Source organism: Anarhichas minor, unplaced genomic scaffold (genome assembly GCF_050575085.1).
Source record: "Anarhichas minor isolate MPS153535 unplaced genomic scaffold, ASM5057508v1 ptg000005l, whole genome shotgun sequence".
Taxonomy (NCBI): Eukaryota; Metazoa; Chordata; class Actinopteri; order Perciformes; family Anarhichadidae; genus Anarhichas; species Anarhichas minor.
Genome location: NW_027466451.1, coordinates 3572002 through 3592500, shown reverse-complemented (window position 1 = coordinate 3592500; position 20499 = coordinate 3572002). Strand labels below are relative to the sequence as shown.

At 41.3% G+C, this 20499-nt stretch overlaps 3 protein-coding genes across 4 annotated transcripts in view; 2 read left to right on the top strand and 1 right to left on the bottom strand.

Moving 5' to 3' along the window:
* The window catches only part of il17c (interleukin 17c), a 2607-nt gene extending 1712 nt beyond the window's left edge, over positions 1 to 895 (top strand). Inside the window, exon 3 of the mRNA XM_076076324.1 lies at positions 84 to 895. Coding sequence (XP_075932439.1) covers positions 84 to 333 — 250 coding nt within the window. The 3' untranslated portion in view covers positions 334 to 895. The remainder of the gene's footprint in view (positions 1 to 83) is intronic.
* Positions 896 to 1333: 438 nt separating this feature from the next.
* utp4 (UTP4 small subunit processome component) lies at positions 1334 to 13043 on the bottom strand. 2 transcript variants are annotated; one of them, XM_076076321.1, is made up of 17 exons: positions 12892 to 13041; positions 12614 to 12777; positions 12063 to 12245; positions 11848 to 11932; positions 11335 to 11424; positions 10951 to 11162; positions 10692 to 10863; positions 10097 to 10188; positions 9546 to 9642; positions 9355 to 9419; positions 5209 to 5325; positions 4835 to 4991; positions 3601 to 3707; positions 3420 to 3515; positions 3082 to 3267; positions 2819 to 2929; positions 1334 to 2006 (listed from the first exon to the last, which is right to left on the bottom strand). In XM_076076321.1, exons 2-17 carry the CDS (start codon positions 12770 to 12772, stop codon positions 1890 to 1892), a joined length of 2046 nt encoding a protein of 681 aa, XP_075932436.1. In that variant the 5' UTR covers positions 12773 to 12777; positions 12892 to 13041; the 3' UTR covers positions 1334 to 1889. The 2 variants fall into 2 exon arrangements, with proteins under 2 accessions (XP_075932436.1, XP_075932435.1); XM_076076320.1 differs by having other exon boundaries at positions 12614 to 13043.
* Positions 12714 to 16591, top strand: chtf8 (CTF8, chromosome transmission fidelity factor 8 homolog (S. cerevisiae)). The gene is made up of 3 exons (XM_076076323.1): positions 12714 to 13207; positions 13886 to 14009; positions 15984 to 16591. Exons 1-3 carry the CDS (start codon positions 13188 to 13190, stop codon positions 16263 to 16265), a joined length of 426 nt encoding a protein of 141 aa, XP_075932438.1. The 5' UTR covers positions 12714 to 13187; the 3' UTR covers positions 16266 to 16591.
* Positions 16592 to 20499: the final 3908 nt, after the last annotated feature.

Genomic DNA, 20499 nt, shown 5'->3' with positions numbered 1-20499 from the left:
AGGAAAGCGTGATCTCATTGGATGTCACATGTCCTCGCTGTCTTTGGAGAAGCTGCTCACCGAGTCCTCTTGTTCCTTTCCAGACTCGTAACGAAGAAGGATCACTTTCCTTCCACCTATGCCGAGGCTCGGTGCTTGTGTTCGGGCTGCGTCCTGATCCAGGACAACAAACCCCCGGTGGAGAGCCACAACTACAACTCATCCCCCGTAATGCAGAGCAGGCTGTTTCTCAGGAGGGAGCTCTGCGACGACGGGAAGAAATACCATTTGAAGCCGGTTACTGTGAAAGTAGCTGTGGGCTGCACCTGCACCAGAGCCAACACCTACAACTAGAAGGGATCCATCCAGACCAGCTGTCCCGGGGGGCACACTACAGTTCATGCTGTTTGTTTTAAAATGCACTAAGTCCTCCGGGAAGTGGACCCTCGGGGTATCAGGTCTGAAGGTCTGAAGGAGTGATTGTGAGCAGACAGCAGAGGGAACTCTGGTCCAGCTGCTCTCTGCTGGAAGACACCCTGGGATCATTTATGAGGCTTCACAAGTCAAATCATATCAGCCTTTTTTATAGGCTTATTTATTGTCATAATGGATGACATCATAATTGATATATTTATGTGTTTTGTAGGATTTGTTTACAGCTGTGCCTCGTGCAGCTAATGTAAACTGGGTATCACTATGTACGTCTCTTCATATCGATGACCTCGTCATCGGAGAAAATAGCTATTGTATAGTTTTGTAAAATAATAATTGAACCACGTATAATATTTGAATAATTATCTATTTATTTGGTCTGTTTCGTATTTGACATGTTTGAGCATTTGAAATATTTAGAATGTTGAGTGGATGAAGAAAACTTTGTATTTACATATGTTGAATATCTTCGAGGGTTTGTCCCAGTGGGACTCAATACGTCTGATAAAGACCAAAGGTTTAGCTTCTTTGAAGCAGAATAAAAATGATTTAAAACTAATTCTTCCGTTTCTATATTCAGAGCTGATTATGCCAACCGGAGTGCAAAGGAGCAAAAGTCCCAGATGTCAGTGGGTTTCGGTAATTTCCGGTTAGGGAAGCGTGACTTTCCCCGGGGGTTGACATAAGAGTCGGGTATTCCCACATATTTATTCAGGCTTTGTGGGTGTCCACTGTGGTGAAGTTGTAGTTCACTTAATAACAAAATAAAGTCCAAGACTTCTTTCTACTGTAAAGCTGCTGACAATGCAGAAGTCTAGGAGACGAGGCCCACTCTCTAAAATATTACAGAAAATATCAACAGCTTCAAAAGCTTGAATACAAAACTGTAGAACACAAAACAAGCAGCGCGTGACGCTGTGGATGTGGTTTAGTACTGAATGTGTTGTGGGTCTCTTTATTTCATAATCCATTTAGTTATCGTAGTATCACAGTAGACACGACTACATAAGGAAAGTACAACGATGAAATGTGTGATGGCTGAATTCCATTTAGCTGCTTGAGCTTCCGGGTGCTGGTGTCGTCCCACGGACGTGAGAAGGATCATCGCCGTGTGACGCATCGAGCACCAGGCTCCTCAGAGCGTCGCCATCTTAAATACCCATAATGCATTACTAAACATGTGACATATGATACATTACTGGTTCGGCGTCTTTGAAAACATGAACGTGTGAACAGGTGAATTAAGAAACTGAAATTTGAACTGGTTTTGTGTAACATCGGTAAAGACAGTTTGCAGATGTATTCAACTGTAGAAATGTTTAGTGAATGTCAAAAGGGAAACACTGCATCCTTTTGTTCAAATAAAGGGAACATGAGTAGAGCTGAAATGGTGACGCATGAACACTTTCATTGAAAATGGTTTTTGCTGTGGAGCTGCAGGGATCCATGAGCCTCTGAGCCGAGACACCTTCACTTCTTTATGTAGCAAACTTCTTCTGGCGGACTGGTGCAGGCAGCTGAGACATGATGTCCAGCAGGGGGCGCTCCACTACAACCAGAGAATGGTCCTCCAGCAAGCTCACACACATGAGGTGCTGAAAATCAGGAGAACAAACCATGTCACATAAATGTAGTGTAGTTAACAGAGTCGCTGCTGGCTTAATCATTTAAAGATTATGGTTTCAGGTGGAAGGCAGATGTTTTCAGAGCGATATAAAATAGATATTAGAGATAAATTATGACCTGTTTTAACACTCGCTCTGAACACTTTCCTTTACTTTAATCAGTGCCAAAAAATCATCTGAGTTGTGTGTTTTTATGCAAACAACCACCATATATGAAATAAAGTCAAAGGACAACACGTAGAGCTTTTAGATGTGTTTTGCTGACTTTTGAAGTTATTGTTCAGGATGGTGATGATTGTAGATTTGATTTTAACGCACTGGTGGTGATCACAAGTTCAGGAGTCGGAAAGGAATAAAATGGCATTGCAAGATAAAACTCAAAGATGCTGATTGGTAACTGGCCGGCTGGACACAAACAACTGACGAGCGCAGAATCTAATCTTTTTTACCAGACGCGGTTAAAGCATATGGTTTAATTTTGGGCAACATTTGAAATGAGAAATGTAGAACAAAGTGATTTTGTTGAAATATCAAATCTAAAAACGTTCGATTTAGTTTATTTTCCAGACTGAAGAATTTGTACACATGATGTGTTTAAGGACGGTCAGAAAGTTGAAAATCTGACAATAATGTCTGAAATGACACCATTCATCGTAGGCCGAAGCGGTAAGAAACAAAGGCTCAAGAGGGCTCAACACACTCCCACCAACGCAGCCCCGTGTGCTGGGTGTGTCACTAGCAGAGCAGTGGGAGTAGAGCTCCACGGGGCTCGGGGAACCTACCTGGAAGTTCTTGCATATCTTGAAGGCGTGGCTGTGTATGATCCTCTCTGGCTCAGGAAGACTCCTCAGTGTCATCTGGTTGTAGAGCACATTCCTAGATTCAGGGAGGGGCTGCATGTGGAGACATTACACACAAATATAGCATGAGGATTAATTAAGCCCTCGATCCCCATCCGTCACTGAGAGGAAGACAACACGGCGCCGATAGAGCAACAGTCCTCACTCGTTTTGTAAGGACCTGGCAGACAGGTGTTTGAACATACCAGACTCTGGTCGATGATGCAGAACATGAACATGTCGTGCAGAATGATGTGAGCTGGATTTTTGGGATTGAAGGCGACATGGGTGATGGGGGTGTCCCTCTCCAACCACAGAGAGTGCAGTCCTTGTTTCTGCAGCCTGCGACTCCACGCTGTGTACTCCTTCTGCACCAGAGAGTACTCAAAGATCTGCAACACACACACACACACACACAGTAAGGAGACCTGGAGAGTGTTTCTATCTCAACATTATCTCTGAGAAACTTTACGTTGTGCTCTTCTTATGATGTGGTGAGCAGAGCACATTATCAGAAGATAAAGGGGTCTGATGCAGTGTTTACCTGCTGGTCAGCATGCACCACCACCAGGTTGCTGGTTGTTGGGTTGATGGCTATGGCAGTGGGACACGAGCTGTACACTGGAACTGTGCAATGAAGCTGCAACACACACAGACATTTAGCCGTTCACTGTTGCTGCTTTGGCTACAAATTGAAATTTGACCTCGATAGAGTTCAAACTCACCGTTAGCTTGTCGAGGCTGTAGACGTGGATCTCACAGTCGGTGTTTGCTGTAGCGAGCCATTTGCCGTCCTCACTGGCAAACAGCAGGTGGACTGGCTGTCTGGAGCCTGGAGGCCACACAAGCACTCATTACACACTGAAGCAGAAGCTGCAGGCTGCTAGCGTGAGTAACCTTTCACTTTGTGTCATGAATGTAGTTTTCACAAAGTTGGTTTTGTTCTCTTCAACATCTGAAGCAAGATTCAACATCTCATAAAGATGAAACAAACACATTTTCTTGAATATTGGCCATGTGTATGAATGTCGATGACAACACTGAACGGTCTTTAAAGAAGTATTCAGTCAGACCTGGTCCGACTAGATTCTACCGAGGTGTTGTAGTAAATCACTCACTAATTAAAGGTACAGTGCTGTCATGAAAAGAAAATTTGATTTCTTCAAGAATTACTGAACATAACTTAATGTAAGTACTTCAGTACGCCCTTCATGTCGGTCTACATCCATGTCTGTCCAAAAGGTCATCACTTCATCATTTTATACTATTAGACATTTGTATGAAATTGTCATAATAAGCTTATGAAGTCAGTGGGTGGGCGATATGACCTAAATTTACATCACATTATTTCTGTTATTTTTGAGGTGATTACAAAATCAAAAGAGATAATCTGATCAAAACATGAGGAAGAAATCATGTCAATGAAATTTTATTTATATATATATATATATATATATATATATATATATATATATATATATATATATATATATATATATATATATATATATATCCCTCGTCCTCGTGTGGCCTAAATCAAAATGTGTTAATCACCGTGAGAACGATGGAGATGAAATCGGTATACTGTCCACCCCTAATGAGTTATGGCCAGAAAATGTGTTCGTGAGGTCACAGTGACCTTTGACCACCAAATTCTAGTCTGTTCATCATCGAGTCCAACAGGACATTTGTGCAAAATCTGAAGAAATTCCCTGAACGCGTTTCCAGAGATACCCCCTTCATAAGAATGGGACTTATGTACAATCAGAAACATCTCTCAGCACAAGACTGCACATACGATTAGCTCAAAGTGGATTCAATGCACGACTATGGAGGTAAACAGTGTAAGCAGCATACGATGCTCATACATTCTGGTACGTGACTGTAAAGTGACCCTCGGTTTCACTAAAATGATCACTTTCCTGACTCTACAAGTCTACAGACTGGACTCAGGCTCACCTGACTTGGGCTTTAGGGTATGAAGGTATCTGCACTCCGGCTGGTTGAGGGCAACGACGACGACTGAACCGTTGCTGGAGGAAGCAAAGAGTTTGGAGGAGTCAGTGGAGAAGCACAGCTGGTGGGCCGAGCGACGGTCCTTAGGTAGTTTGGACACCTAGAGGGAGGAAGAGGAAGGAGACGAAGAAGAGTGAGCTTCATCATGGTCCTCATAAGCTCCATGCACACAGTCTATTACAGAGCAACAATCACACATGGACCTTTACATGTAGCTCATGCTCTAACGAGGTTTACTTAAGATCTCATTGATGTGTGAACCAGGACTGATCCAGAGAGTACTATGAGGGAGCAGCAGGCCGTGTTGAGGAGCCCACCTTGGTGATGCTGATGTTGTTGTTCTGTAATCGGTAGAGACGTAAACTGGTGACAGTAGAGTACGCCAGCCAGCTTCCGCATGGAGACAAAGCACTGCAGCAGATATGATCTTCTCCCTGCAGAAATCAGCACACAGTCAGCTCTCTTTCAACATCCTCACAACTCAAAGATATTACAGGTACAGAACAACCAAAGGCAGTGAGGTCACCGGACTCATAATATGGATGATATGGACCTCCTGGAGGGCTGGATGTCTACACCAAATGTCTAATTTTGAAGACTAGAAAATAGGTTGTTGTTGTGGAATTATCACACAAAGTCAATAATGTGAGAAAGTAGATTAGTTTGTCTCGTACTCTCTACGGAAAACAGGAGACCGAACAAATGTCAGAGGTAGTGTGCATCAATATGAACTGGTCTTCACCATGTGGAACAGGCTGCAGCCTCTGGGGAAATGTTTAGGATATTAGTGCACACCATATACACAATGTTGACTGAAAGCCTTAACCACTCGAGTATGTACGCAGGGCTCTCTGACCACAGAGAGGACTCGCACTAATTAAGCTAAAGTGCTTCCATTCAAATAAACAAGTTCACAAAGGTAGTACGGTGAAGATATGGTTAAGTTGAGTGATAAGAAAAATATTTTTTTTAAACGGTTAAAGGGGGCAGCACAATAGTTGCCCATTGTCGTCCAGCACACACACAGAGTAATATTAGCAAGTGTTTGTGTTCACTTGATGAAGAACGTTACAATAATCACTCCTCTTAGCCACGTTTCACTAAATGCTCCACTATGTTCACCACCACGTGCTTCATTACATAGACGACAGTAGAGAGAGAACAGTATGAAGGGAAGAGAGAGATGGGGAACAGCAGGCTACAAGCTAGTCGCCCTCTCTCACTCTGGCTTCATTCAAGCTTTTTCACAGAACATGTGATTTATGAGAGCAGTGCTGAGGCTGGAAAACCAAAACAGCAACTGTAACTAGCATAGATATATATATACTGTATATATGTAACTATCATAGTTATATATATACTGTATATATGTAACTATCATAGTTATATATATATACTGTATATATGTAACTATCATAGTTATATATATATACTGTATATATATATCTATGCTAGTTATATATATACTGTATATATGTAACTATCATAGTTATATATATATACTGTATATATGTAACTATCATAGTTATATATATATACTGTATATATGTAACTATCATAGTTATATATATACAGTATATATATAACTATGCTAGTTACATATATACTGTATATATGTAACTAGCATAGTTATATATATACTGTATATATGTAACTATCATAGTTATATATATACTGTATATATGTAACTAGCATAGATATATATATACTGTATATATGTAACTAGCATAGATATATATATACTGTATATATGTAACTATCATAGTTATATATATATACTGTATATATGTAACTATCATAGTTATATATATATACTGTATATATGTAACTATCATAGTTATATATATATACTGTATATATGTAACTATCATAGTTATATATATATACTGTATATATGTAACTATCATAGTTATATATATACAGTATATATATAACTATGCTAGTTACATATATACAGTATATATATAACTATGCTAGTTACATATATACTGTATATATGTAACTAGCATAGTTATATATATACTGTATATATGTAACTAGCATAGTTATATATATATACTGTATATATGTAACTAGCATAGATATATATATACTGTATATATGTAACTAGCATAGATATATATATACTGTATATATGTAACTATCATAGTTATATATATATACTGTATATATGTAACTATCATAGTTATATATATATACTGTATATATGTAACTATCATAGTTATATATATACAGTATATATATAACTATGCTAGTTACATATATACTGTATATATGTAACTAGCATAGTTATATATATACTGTATATATGTAACTATCATAGTTATATATATACTGTATATATGTAACTATCATAGTTATATATATACAGTATATATGTAACTATGATAGTTATATATATACTGTATATATGTAACTATCATAGTTATATATATACTGTATATATGTAACTATCATAGTTATATATATACAGTATATATGTAACTATGATAGTTATATATATACTGTATATATGTAACTATGATAGTTATATATATACTGTATATATGTAACTATCATAGTTATATATATATACTGTATATATGTAACTAGCATAGTTATATATATATACTGTATATATGTAACTAGCATAGTTATATATATATACTGTATATATGTAACTAGCATAGTTATATATATATACTGTATATATGTAACTAGCATAGTTATATATATATACTGTATATATGTAACTATCATAGTTATATATATACTGTATATATGTAACTAGCATAGTTATATATATACTGTATATATGTAACTAGCATAGTTATATATATATACTGTATATATGTAACTAGCATAGTTATATATATATACTGTATATATGTAACTAGCATAGTTATATATATATACTGTATATATGTAACTATCATAGTTATATATATACTGTATATATGTAACTAGCATAGTTATATATATACACTGTACTGTATATCTACATTAGCCAGCAGGTCTTATAGTAAAACACAACTACATGTTACCCTGGATGCATTAGCCAGCATCAGGTGAATCCATGTAACCTCAGCTACTGTACATCAAATAGTGATAAGTGGATTGTGGCACCAGAGCGCAGGCTAGTGCTGGGATATGGAACTGCACTCCCATCTATACACATGTGCACCTGTACACCTATACACATGTGCACCTGTACACCTATACACATGTGCACCTGTACACCTATACACATGTGCACCTGTACACCTATACACCTGTGCACCTGTACACATGTGCACCTATACACATGTGCACCTGTACACATGTGCACCTATACACATGTGCACCTGTACACATGTGCACCTGTACACATGTGCACCTGTACACATGTGCACCTGTACACATGTGCACCTGTACACATGTGCACCTGTACACATGTGCACCTGTACACCTGTACACCTGTACACATGTGCACCTATACACATGTGCACCTATACACATGTGCACCTATACACATGTGCACCTATACACATGTGCACCTATACACATGTGCACCTGTACACATGTACACCTATACACATGTGCACCTGTACACATGTGCACCTATACACATGTGCACCTGTACACATGTGCACCTGTACACATGTGCACCTGTACACATGTGCACCTGTACACATGTGCACCTGTACACATGTGCACCTGTACACATGTGCACCTGTACACCTGTACACCTGTACACATGTGCACCTATACACATGTGCACCTATACACATGTGCACCTATACACATGTGCACCTATACACATGTGCACCTATACACATGTGCACCTGTACACATGTACACCTGTACACATGTGCACCTGTACACATGTGCACCTGTACACCTGTACACCTGTACACATGTGCACCTATACACATGTGCACCTATACACATGTGCACCTATACACATGTGCACCTATACACATGTGCACCTATACACATGTGCACCTATACACATGTGCACCTATACACATGTGCACCTATACACATGTGCACCTATACACATGTGCACCTATACACATGTACACCTATACACATGTACACCTATACACATGTACACCTATACACATGTGCATCTATACACATGTGCATCTATACACATGTGCACATGGATGCTCTCTGGCCCACATTATTGACGAACTGCTGATTCTCAACAGAGCAGCAATGAAAAACCATGTTCAATTTCCTTGTGCTCACATACTATAATAAGCCAATAAAGCTGTTTATGTAACAATGAATACATAAAATGATTTATCTGTATCAAAACATGCAATTCCACCTCAGAAGAAAGAATAAAGTGACGTGCGATGCATAGGACATGTGTACTGGTGAAAATAAGGGCCTGAATAGACGTGTAACATGTGAAGCAGAGCTCAGCTTCCACTGAGCCACACAGACAGAGATCAGCACACACACACACAGACACACACAGACACACACACACACACCTTCCTCTTCAGCTGGATCAGCTTCTCTGGTTTTCTCTTCACAGGAAGACTGTCACCAGGCTTCCCTGTTATTAAACACAGCACACACAATGAATACTGTTCAGATCAAGACAATCGTTTTCATGAGATCTCCTTTAAATTCCCCCACCACCGCTACTGCATTACTATGTGTGTGTGTGTGCTTTACTCACCATGTCCATCGCTCTCCCCAAGTCTCCACAGCTCCAAATGATCAGGGAACTGGAAGAGCAGCAGTCCTGCTTTCTTTGCACAACACACCAGGCTTCTCTACACGGAGGAGGCAGAGGTAAGCATTTAGAACCCAGAGGTCTGCTGCGTGTGCCAATAGAACGCATTCAGAGGAGCACGAGCAAACACGGAGAGCACGGCGAGCCCCGGCTGGGATAACGCATCACCACCACAAAGTACACTTCATACAGTACATTCACAAGGTATTCACATCCCTTCACTTTCTTATTATTATGCATTGTATCATGTTGCAGCCTTATGCTAAAGTTGATTGAATACATTCGTCCCTCATCAATCTGCACAAAGCCAACACAGCATTCAGAGCCACCACTTCTCTGGCAGCGATTACAACCGGAGTCATCTTGGTACAGCAGTGTTGTCTCTTCTTCTACTGTATCAACATGTGACCCCACCGCTTATATCATCAACTTTAAATGATTACAAGACATCTGAGCGGTGGAGAGATGTGCTTTTCTACTACGTCTGTACTCACATGTGGGAAAGCCACTTTGCGCATTGCTGACTCGCGGGTGTTCTTCTCCACCTTGTCCAACAGGGGGCGCACCACCAGCTGGGTGTCCATACCTGACAGATTACAAACATCATCTCATATAACAAGTTCATATTTAAAATGGAAAACGATTTGTTTAGACCGTATACTTCATTGTGCAGTAATGTGCATAATGTGACCACAAGATAAATATATACACGACCACTCAACAGTGTGAGGTCACCTGCTACACTGATGTTTACCTCCAGTAAAGACTATCTTACCAGAGACCAAAGGAGAGAGTTTGGGCCCCAAAAGAAGAAGAATAAAATGATTCAAACATATAAAACATATGTTTAGAAGATGTCTCAACAGTGTTTCACGCCAACAGGGGAGAACTCTGTTGTTACCATTTCCCCTTAAAATACCTTCCATTTAGAATGTTTCCCAGTAAACTAGATCATTAAGGATGCTTGCATTTGGGCTCTATATGTTTTGGATAGCCGGTTTATTTTGGGCCCTCTGTGCAGTGTGTGTACACATATACACACACACACACATGTATAAATCATACACCAACAGCAGTTGTGACACTGACCTCCAGACACCACAGCAGTGTCGGTATGGACCAGCGCCCTCACATCATGAGAGTGGTTTTTAAAGGTCCTGGTTCGGACCCAATCTTTATCGTGCCGGTCCACAGTGGAGGAGATGAACTGAAACTGGACGACCGTGCCCTCTGACGTCCCGGCTATCAGACTGCTCTCATCCTGTTGAATATGAAGGACGTTTGACATCACTGGTTCTCTGTGGATGTGTACCTAAAACAGGCCAGAGGTCATGTAATGTCCTAATACCTGAGAAACAGACAGAGCCAGGACGTCCCACTTGGTGACCAGGTGAGTTCTGACCAGAGTTCCTGTGAGTCCATCCCAGATCTGGACCTTTCCTGCCGAGTCACTGCTGATGATGGTGTGGTCAGACAGGAAGACAACGCTCCAAACCACCACCTCTTTGCTCTTGGAGGCTCCGACACCTCTCTCCACCAGCAGCCTGTGTGTGGCGCGGCCTGAAGTCCACAAACGCAAACCAACATTATTACAAGTTCACAATCATATCATTGGGGGATATTTTAGGAATACATGGGAGTTTAGAGTCAACATTCACAAAACTCATCTTCTAATGTTCCATTAGATGGTGGGCTCTGTGCCAACAGTTCAGGATCAGGTTTATCTACGTACCCGTCTCAGCATCAAAGATTCTGATCATGTCCATCATGCCGGCAGCAATCAGTGTACCAGAGGGATGCCAGGAGAGAGATATGATGCGACCTAGAGGATCACATCAAACTAAATCAAACTCTGAATGTCACTAAGGGGGTCTTCACACCTGGAGTTGGGTTAATTTGTTCCACATCAAGGGAAAAAACAACAATACATTGTAGCATTATAGTTCTGGTCCGGTTCCATTTGTCCTTGGATGAAAACAACATGAATAATTATCAGAACTCAAAGTTAAAACCACACCAATGGTCCCTACTGGCCGAGGTACACTCTGGGAAATCTGGTTTTATAGTTTCTAGATCAAAAATGTGTTTTCCACATTTTGGACGCCACCTCCAGGAGCTCAAATATTAAGAGTAACTATCTGAACACAGGCGTGTATTAACAAGGTAAGCACATGCATGAATATGAATGAATGAATAGAGCTGCCAGTTGAAAAGCAGAAATAGCTCTGGATCAGCTCCCTCTTACCTTTCTGCCTGTCGAGGTTTCTTTGAAACTGAATCCTCTCCTCCAGTATTTCAAACATCTTCACTGTCCCGTCCTCACAGCCGACCTGACGAGGAAAACATCCATTCAATGAATAATCAAAAGCTGAAGGCTTCAATTCCAAACATTACCCTGGGCCGGAAGAGTGTGAGCATCGGGCATAGAATAAATGCAATATCCACACGGTCTTGACTGACCGCTAGCAGTGTTCCCTTGCCACTGATGGTCCAGATCGGTCCTCCATAGGCCTCCACCGTGTACCTGGGCCTCAGGTTCTCCAGGTCATACTCTGTGATCTCTCCATTCAATCCGGCACTGAACAGACGTCGGCCCACCCAACACAGAGCCTCCACAGCCCTGCCGTCCTGTCCTGGGATGACCTGTGCATCAGAATCAAAAACAGGTCTGGAGGTTATCCTCTAGTCTACACATTAGTCTGAGGAGACCTCTGATCTAGAGCAGACCTCTCTGAGCTAGAGCAGACCTATGTCGATGTGTCCTTGGCCAAGACACTATACAAGTACAGTCCATTACCATTTAATACGGCATACATTTACATACTACAGCGGTTAACTAGTTTATGTTTGAATGCATTCTTCAGACTTTCATTACAAAAAGCTGTGATCAACCAAACACACGGGACTCATTCCTTCAGTCGACTGTTCCGTGCTGTTCGGTTGTTAATACAGGGTTAAGCAGATGACTTCGGATGCTCCACACGTGTGGAGGCTGTGTGGGCTTCTTCTACCTTTTCTTGGAAGTAGTTGTCAGCGAAGTTGAAGATCTCCAGAGCTCCGTCAGTCCGGGCCACGGCGAGCCGCTCCGTGCGGCTGTTAAACGCCATGGCTCGGATAGCGGTGGGCATGTAGTCGAAGAACCGAACCCGGTGCACCTTGAACTCACCCATTGTGACTATTGAGAACAACACAAACAGGAGGCGGATTAAAGCGGGTCCGGTGGCAGCAGAACACGTCCGTTAAACCCGCGGTTTGGGAGCAAAACCAGCGACCTCCCGGTCAGACACACCGGAGGACGACGAGCGACTCTTTGACTTCACCGGGACTCACAGAGACCAGAACACGTCGTTCACCGCTAAGTCACTAAACTGTCTCCGCTCTTCACGCCACACGATGGAAAACATCCGCGGCCACGTTGAGAGCCTTTGAACCGGTAGTGAATCAGCCAAACAGTCGAAAACGGAAATACGTCATCACGCGGACAGTTCGCACTGCGCGCGAAATACTGGCGGAGTATAAACACGGAGTGAACGGTGCTGGTTAGAGACACCACAACAGCTGTGATCACTGTTACACGACAGGACGATGGTTCAGATACTCATACGGTGAGATATTTATATTCATTCATAGACACGCGAGCGTTACTTCCGCTCTCTAATGTCTGGAGGACGTCCGCGCTATCGGTGCCGAAGTCTGAAGGGAACAGTGAGGTTCTAGTGAGGTTCTAGTGAGGTTCTAGTGAGGAAGATATGAAGATAACTCCGACCATCCATCATTATCACATATCCATTATTCTTTAGAATATGTCATGTCTGTATTACAAATGGCCTCAAATATAAATGAAGGTCTTCTTTATCACATGAACCAATAATAATGCAGATTAAAAAGACTTTACTGACACACATATATAACGATATATAGAATTACTGTAGATTATTATTTGAGGGCCTGAGATTGGCCAATGTGTTTTCCTGACTGTTAATCACGTCACTATTCTGATATAATGCAACAAAAATATAAATCTTTTTTCAAAAGTTATGAGGTGGAATGTTGCCCCAGGGACAAACCGGTGAGGTGAAGAGTAGCTGATGGTGATTCAGTTCTATTGATGTCTCCAGTATCAACAGTGTACACTAATGGACGCTGATGTTTGAGGGCGCTCTGCTGTAGAGCTCAGGGGTGATGGGACCAGCTTTGACACTACAATAGTATGTTCTTCTAGAGACGAATGCTCTCCAGGTATGTTGAGCTGATGTTGGTGTGTATCACTGTCGGCTCTGCAGGGGCAGTGTGGATGGCAGCAGTCCTCCTGAATGGCTGATGGTGGAGCTGCAGGGAGAAGTGGTCTCCAGACACAACTCTGGTCTGGCAGCCAACGTAATGGGAGACCTGCTGTACACCGAAGAGGTAAAGACTGGAGCACACACTGGTGCTCTTCAAGTACAATTCTTGGCTTTTGATTGCAACCAGTGGCAACCACTTTCTAACATGTAACAAATATGCACAGCCCAAAATAAATACATCTTTAATATTTCCTGCTTTAGTGATATTTAAATGTTGCTGTTGGAGTCAGAACCGGAATCCGCCAACACTCTGTGTTTGTTGGTCTGTTTACTCTGTTTTACAGACAGTGAGGAAGTAAATACGTTGTTTGATTGTGGGGAGAAACTAAGAGCAGATCATGGCATCATATGGCTGTATAGCCAGGTTCATCTTCACATATCTCAAATTCATTATTGCACACGGGAACATTGCTATTCGTCATTTTTTCTCCAACCATGTTTTCTGTTCTATTTGTTTGTTTGGGCTGCAAGTAACAAACAACTATTTTCATAATCGATTTTAAGCTAATTAATTTCTCAATTTATTGATTAATTGTTTGGTTGTATAAAATGACAGGAAACAATAAAATGCTCATGCTTGAGCTCAAATAAAAGATATTAAACTAACACTATCATAGAAGAGGAAGAACATCAGCAAATCCCAGCAATAGATAAGCTAGAACCAGAGAATTGTTGCTTAAAAAATCCTTTTAAATTGCAGATGAACTTTCTGTCGACCAAAATATTAAATTAATGGACTGTTTTGTGTATTATGTTTTCACTAAATTATGATAGATGAGACCTACCCAAGAGCAGGTTGTCAATATGTATTCTCTGAAGTATACCACGGGTATCCAAACTTCTTCAGTCAAACGATGCCTGCGTTGTGTGACTCACTACCAGCAGCTACTACCCAGACAGCCGGGATGTCTGAGCCGGCAGTTGCCAGCTAACGATGCTAATAGCACAAACAGAGCTAACGCTGCTAATAGCACAAACGGAGCTAACGCTTCTAATAGCACAAACAGAGCTAACGCTGCTAATAGCACAAACAGAGCTAACGCTGCTAATAGCACAAACAGAGCTAACGCTGCTAATAGCACAAACAGAGCTAACGCTGCTAATAGCACAAACAGAGCTAACGCTGCTAATAGCACAAACAGAGCTAACGCTGTTAATAGCACAAACAGAGCTAACGCTGCTAATAGCACAAACAGAGCTAACGCTGCTAATAGCACAAACAGAGCTAACGCTGTTAATAGCACAAACAGAGCTAACGCTGCTAATAGCACAAACAGAGCTAACGCTGCTAATAGCACAAACAGAGCTAACGCTGTTAATAGCACAAACAGAGCTAACGCTGCTAATAGCACAAACAGAGCTAACGATGCTAATGGCACAAACAGAGCTAACAGTTTGAAACTGTTACAATGACTCAATCGATTCGTCATTTTTTTTTTAAACAAAAATCTGAAACACTGGTTCCAGTTCCTCAATTGTGACTATTTACTGCAGTTCTCTTTCTTACGTGAAAGCAAAATGAAAATCTTTAGGTTTTGAACTGTTGATCCGCCAAAACAAGCAATTTGAAAACTTCACCGTAGGCTCTGCAATATTTTTATGGACAGTTTTCACTATTTTTTTTGCCATTTTCACTATTTTCTGCCATCAGGAAAATAACCAACAGACTTATGGATAATGAAAATAATAGTTAGTTTTGGCTCTACTTGTAGCGGCCTTTCTTTGATTGCCAACTCTTGTCCTCAAGGCTCAATATGTATGCACATGTATGTTTTGCCACCCCATGGCACCGGTAAGTATATAGACTCTGCAGAGGTTCGGTAGAGCCGCTGATCATCAGTTAATAGATTATTGACTGTTCAAAACCTTGTTCTGCAACCATTAAACTTCCATGACGGTCATATCAGACACTTTTGTAGGAGAACGGTTCCACTCGTGTTGCTTTAGCTCTGAATGCAGCAGACGTTCATGTCTCAGCCGATGCTTTCCCTGTCAGTCCTCTCGTTTCACTCAGCTGTCTGTCTTTCCCCTCCACCAGGGGACGCCAGTGCTTATTGTAGGACATCATATTCTCTATGGCAAGCAGCTCAAACTGGAGAAACCCTTCGTCGTCCTCACCAAGCATTCCAGCCAGTTGCAGGATAGCCTGGGCAGCCATGACCACGACGATGGCAGCGAGGATGTCACACAGGGAGCTATGGAAACAAACCAGCAAGGACCCGCCTCCACCTCCTACACCGTGTCTGCCCTCATCAAACGGAAGCTGATCTTTAAGACGCGCCCCAAACCCATCATCACTAACGTACCCAAGAAGGTGTAGCGATACGCCGTTTCATCACCGGGTCGGACGAACTGATCCATCCCACCTGCTGGACACTACCGGAAGTGTACTTCAGCTAGTGTTATCTCTGACATGCAGTTGGTCAATACAACACCTCTTATTGATCATTACTGCCAAACTCTGGCCTGAACCGATTCCTAGAGAGACTTTAATGAGGCTATGAATGAATGTTGTATTGTTCTCCTGAGATCTGTAGAAAAAGTTAAATCATCAGAGTCTAAATGCAAACGGACGAATGGCGTTGTGGATGGAATACTGATGTTTTTTGCAAAAACAAAAGAAAAAATAAAGAATATTTGAGATCAGCAGCTTCAATCCATAAGTATATAATACATACATAAGGCAACATTTCCACCAGATGGCAAGTTATCCTTTTACTGTGACTGGATCAGACGTCTCTACTGCAATGCATGTATAACCACGGGACATTGTTTCCAGATAAACTCTGAGCAAATGTCTGCAATGTAAACTGTGACAGTTCAATCATTTCATTCATGAAGAGTTGTTACTTGGTATCAGTGCACCTCTCTGTTCACCCACCACGTCTACTGGTACCAGTTCCTGTTTCCCACCAGGCATTGGTCATAATTGAATGTATTTTGTATGCCCGTTAGAAATAATCAATTGGTGGCAGGTAGTAGACAGGTTAGGGAAATATTACCACATAATACACTTCAAACCCCTGGACGTTCACTTTTATTAATACTGCTTTGAAGCAGTATTTAGAGGTTCAGCGTATCCCACAATTCACCCTGTTCTACTGTGCTGTGTTGGTGGCAGTGCTCCTATGAGCTGGTTTGAGGACCGACAATAAGCAGACATGATGTTTAAGTTGATCACATGCTGGATTCAGCAGAAGTATGCTACTCATAAATACCGTAAGTGTGTCGGAACAGACCCAAGGCTCAGAGGTAGAGCCGGTCGTCCTTCCATCAGAAGATCGGCAGTTCGATCCCCGGCTCCTCTAGTCCCCGTTGATGTGTCCTTAACAGCTGAGGGATCAGTTTGGTGACAAACATTCACAATATTTGTCTCGGTCTTCTAGCATACAGCATTTGACATGTCGGCAGAATATTTACAGCGTGAAAGTGTGTGTGTTTGTTTGATGAAGGCGGTTCCTATGCTGCGGTGCTACCCTGAAGTGAAATGCCATCCTGTTGGTACGTGGTGACTGAAGGGACCGATTCATTCATCCTCTTCCCTCAGCACTCAGACACCTCCCACTTTCAAACAAACAGGCGTTCTGGCAGCATGTTTTTAAAGTTCTACCAAGAACCGTGATGTCAAAGCTCAGTCATTTCATCAGTGACTGATATTACTCACATAACTTCAGTAAAACAGCTCGTTATCTGTATTTACTCTCCATACTGGTCTGGAATGAAATAATAGCTTTTTATCAAGAGGTCGAAGTCCTCATTCAGATCAAATGAGACCACATTTAGGAATGTGGGCACGATAGGTGGTGATACATAGTGAAACATTACTATGGGGTGATCTGTGGGGATACACAGTGAAACATTACTATGGGGTGATCTGTGGGGATACACAGTGAAACATTACCATGGGGTGATCTGTGGGGATACATAGTGAAACATTACTATGGGGTGATCTGTGGGGATACATAGTGAAACATTACTATGGGGTGATCTGTGGGGATACATAGTGAAACATTACTATGGGGTGATCTGTGGGGATACATAGTGAAACATTACTATGGGGTGATCTGTGGGGACACATAGTGAAACATTACTATGGGGTGATCTGTGGGGATACATAGTGAAACATTACTATGGGGTGATCTGTGGGGATACATAGTGAAACATTACTATGGGGTGATCTGTGGGGACACATAGTGAAACATTACTATGGGGTGATCTGTGGGGATACATAGTGAAACATTACTATGGGGTGATCTGTGGGGATACATAGTGAAACATTACTATGGGGTGATCTGTGGGGACACATAGTGAAACATTACTATGGGGTGATCTGTGGGGATACATAGTGAAACATTACTATGGGGTGATCTGTGGGGATACATAGTGAAACATTACTATGGGGTGATCTGTGGGGATACATAGTGAAACATTACTATGGGGTGATCTGTGGGGATACATAGTGAAACATTACTATGGGGTGATCTGTGGGGATACATAGTGAAACATTACTATGGGGTGATCTGTGGGGACACATAGTGATACGTGTGATTACATGGTGAGACGTGGTGATTTGTGGTTGTAAGTGGTGATTCGTGGTGATACATGTTGATACGTGTAATACATGGTGCTGTTAGCAAATACGACTCAAGCCTATCTAGACATCTCTGGAAGTCCATCACACACTGTCATATGATATATATGACAATAGGTATGCCAATATACTATAGATTTTAAGCACATTTTTAAAAGTCTGGTAAAATAACCCCCTCAGAGTGGCAGCATTACAGTAATGCTTTGCTTACAAGAAACAGAAGCATTATTGCATCTTCTCTATTTTTAAACACCAACATTTCAATCTCAGGCAGGGAAAAAAATACTTTATCTATTGTCTTCACTTCTTTATGTAGAAATAGTAAATGAACATAAAAACAGGTGAATGGAAATGTACACTCTATCCTGAGGATGGCACTTACAAACAATAAATCCTCAGGAGACATTCATATTTACCGATATCTACAGCAAGTTGCGTTAAAATCCAGCATCTAGTTTTCAATATTTAGTACCTTGTGATTGACCAACTGTGGGAGCTTTGCCCGGATGATGGTGCTCAACAAACCTACAGGATGTAGGCTCAGCATGTGAAATCATCCTCTGGGGACCAATAGACTCACAGCAAACTGCATGGAAAGCCAGTCAGTAGTTTCTGGGATTGTTTTGTGTAGAACTAAGAGTAGGACAGACTTACAATGACGTAAACAGGGTTGACGGTGTCGAGTTAACTGGTGCGTCTGGTGGCCATACATACATATAATTGATGGATGTCATTCCAGTGCTCTCCTTGCATTTCTTGTCTGCCTCTCTACAGTAATTACTGAATGAAGGCAAAACGCAAAAAAACAACTACAATTGGGAAAGCTTCAGTTTGTGAAAGGAAGGATATTTTTCAGTTTGCTGTGAAAGTACTATTTTGCGCTTGAAAGCCTTGTCCTGTCATCTTTCTTTAGATTTATACATGCTAAATGTATTTCCTACAAACTGCCCTCCACTACATCCTTGGGTATAAAAGAAAAACTGCATTATTTGTCTGCTAAAATCAACTATTTATTATCCAGTATCCAGTTTCTGACAGTTTCCTCACTGTTAAATCAAACACATCCATACCTCTCACTTCAAACTAAAGCTGCACTCTCTAGCTTCTCAGCACCAGAGGCCGATTCAACTGATTCCATTTGAGCAACTGCTGCTTCATCCCAATTAAGAGTTTACTTCCAATAACACAAGATCAATTATAACAAAAGATTGCTCATTACAGCCTGTTTGGGTGCAGGATATTATGTCTTAGTATTAATGTTTAAACATTGATGCTCTAGTCCGGTTAGTTTCTATGAAATATATATCTATTTTTTTTTAAAGTGAGCATACAATACAGTGAACAAAATAACATCGGGAAATGTCAATGTAGTCATTTAAATCACGCGGCATTCTCTATTTGGAATAAATGGGAGGACTGTGTCCGAAATAGGAAGCATTTTTAATGACTTTGGAAAATTCCAGTATGTTGTGATGCCCAGAGATGGAAGCAGCAGAGGTCAAGGAACAAGACCTCTGGCATCGCTGGTTGGCCGTCAGAAAGGAAAATCAAGCTTATACAACACAATTTCCTTTTTACTATCCGTCTATGTGTTTGAACTTTCAAGTTTAAATTCATACAGCCCACCCAAAATAAATCAATACGATTATAACCTAAATGGCACAAAGAGAAATGAAGAGATGTGTCAGTGGAGGCACAGATGTGCTGATGGTGCTCACACCTGACAAATGGACCAGTTGTTCAGTTTTTGAAACATACAGTACCTTCAAAACTAAATGTGTCTCTTTAAAAAGATGAAAGAAAAAAAAAGCTCTTACGCTCTTCTCTCGTGTTATTGGATGTAAACTCTTAATTGGGATGAAGCAGCAGTTGCTCAAATTGAATCAGTTAATTTGGCTTTGAATCGGCCTCTGGAGAAGCTAGAGAGCAGCTTCAGTTTTCAAAAGAAATGTCTTTGGTCTTC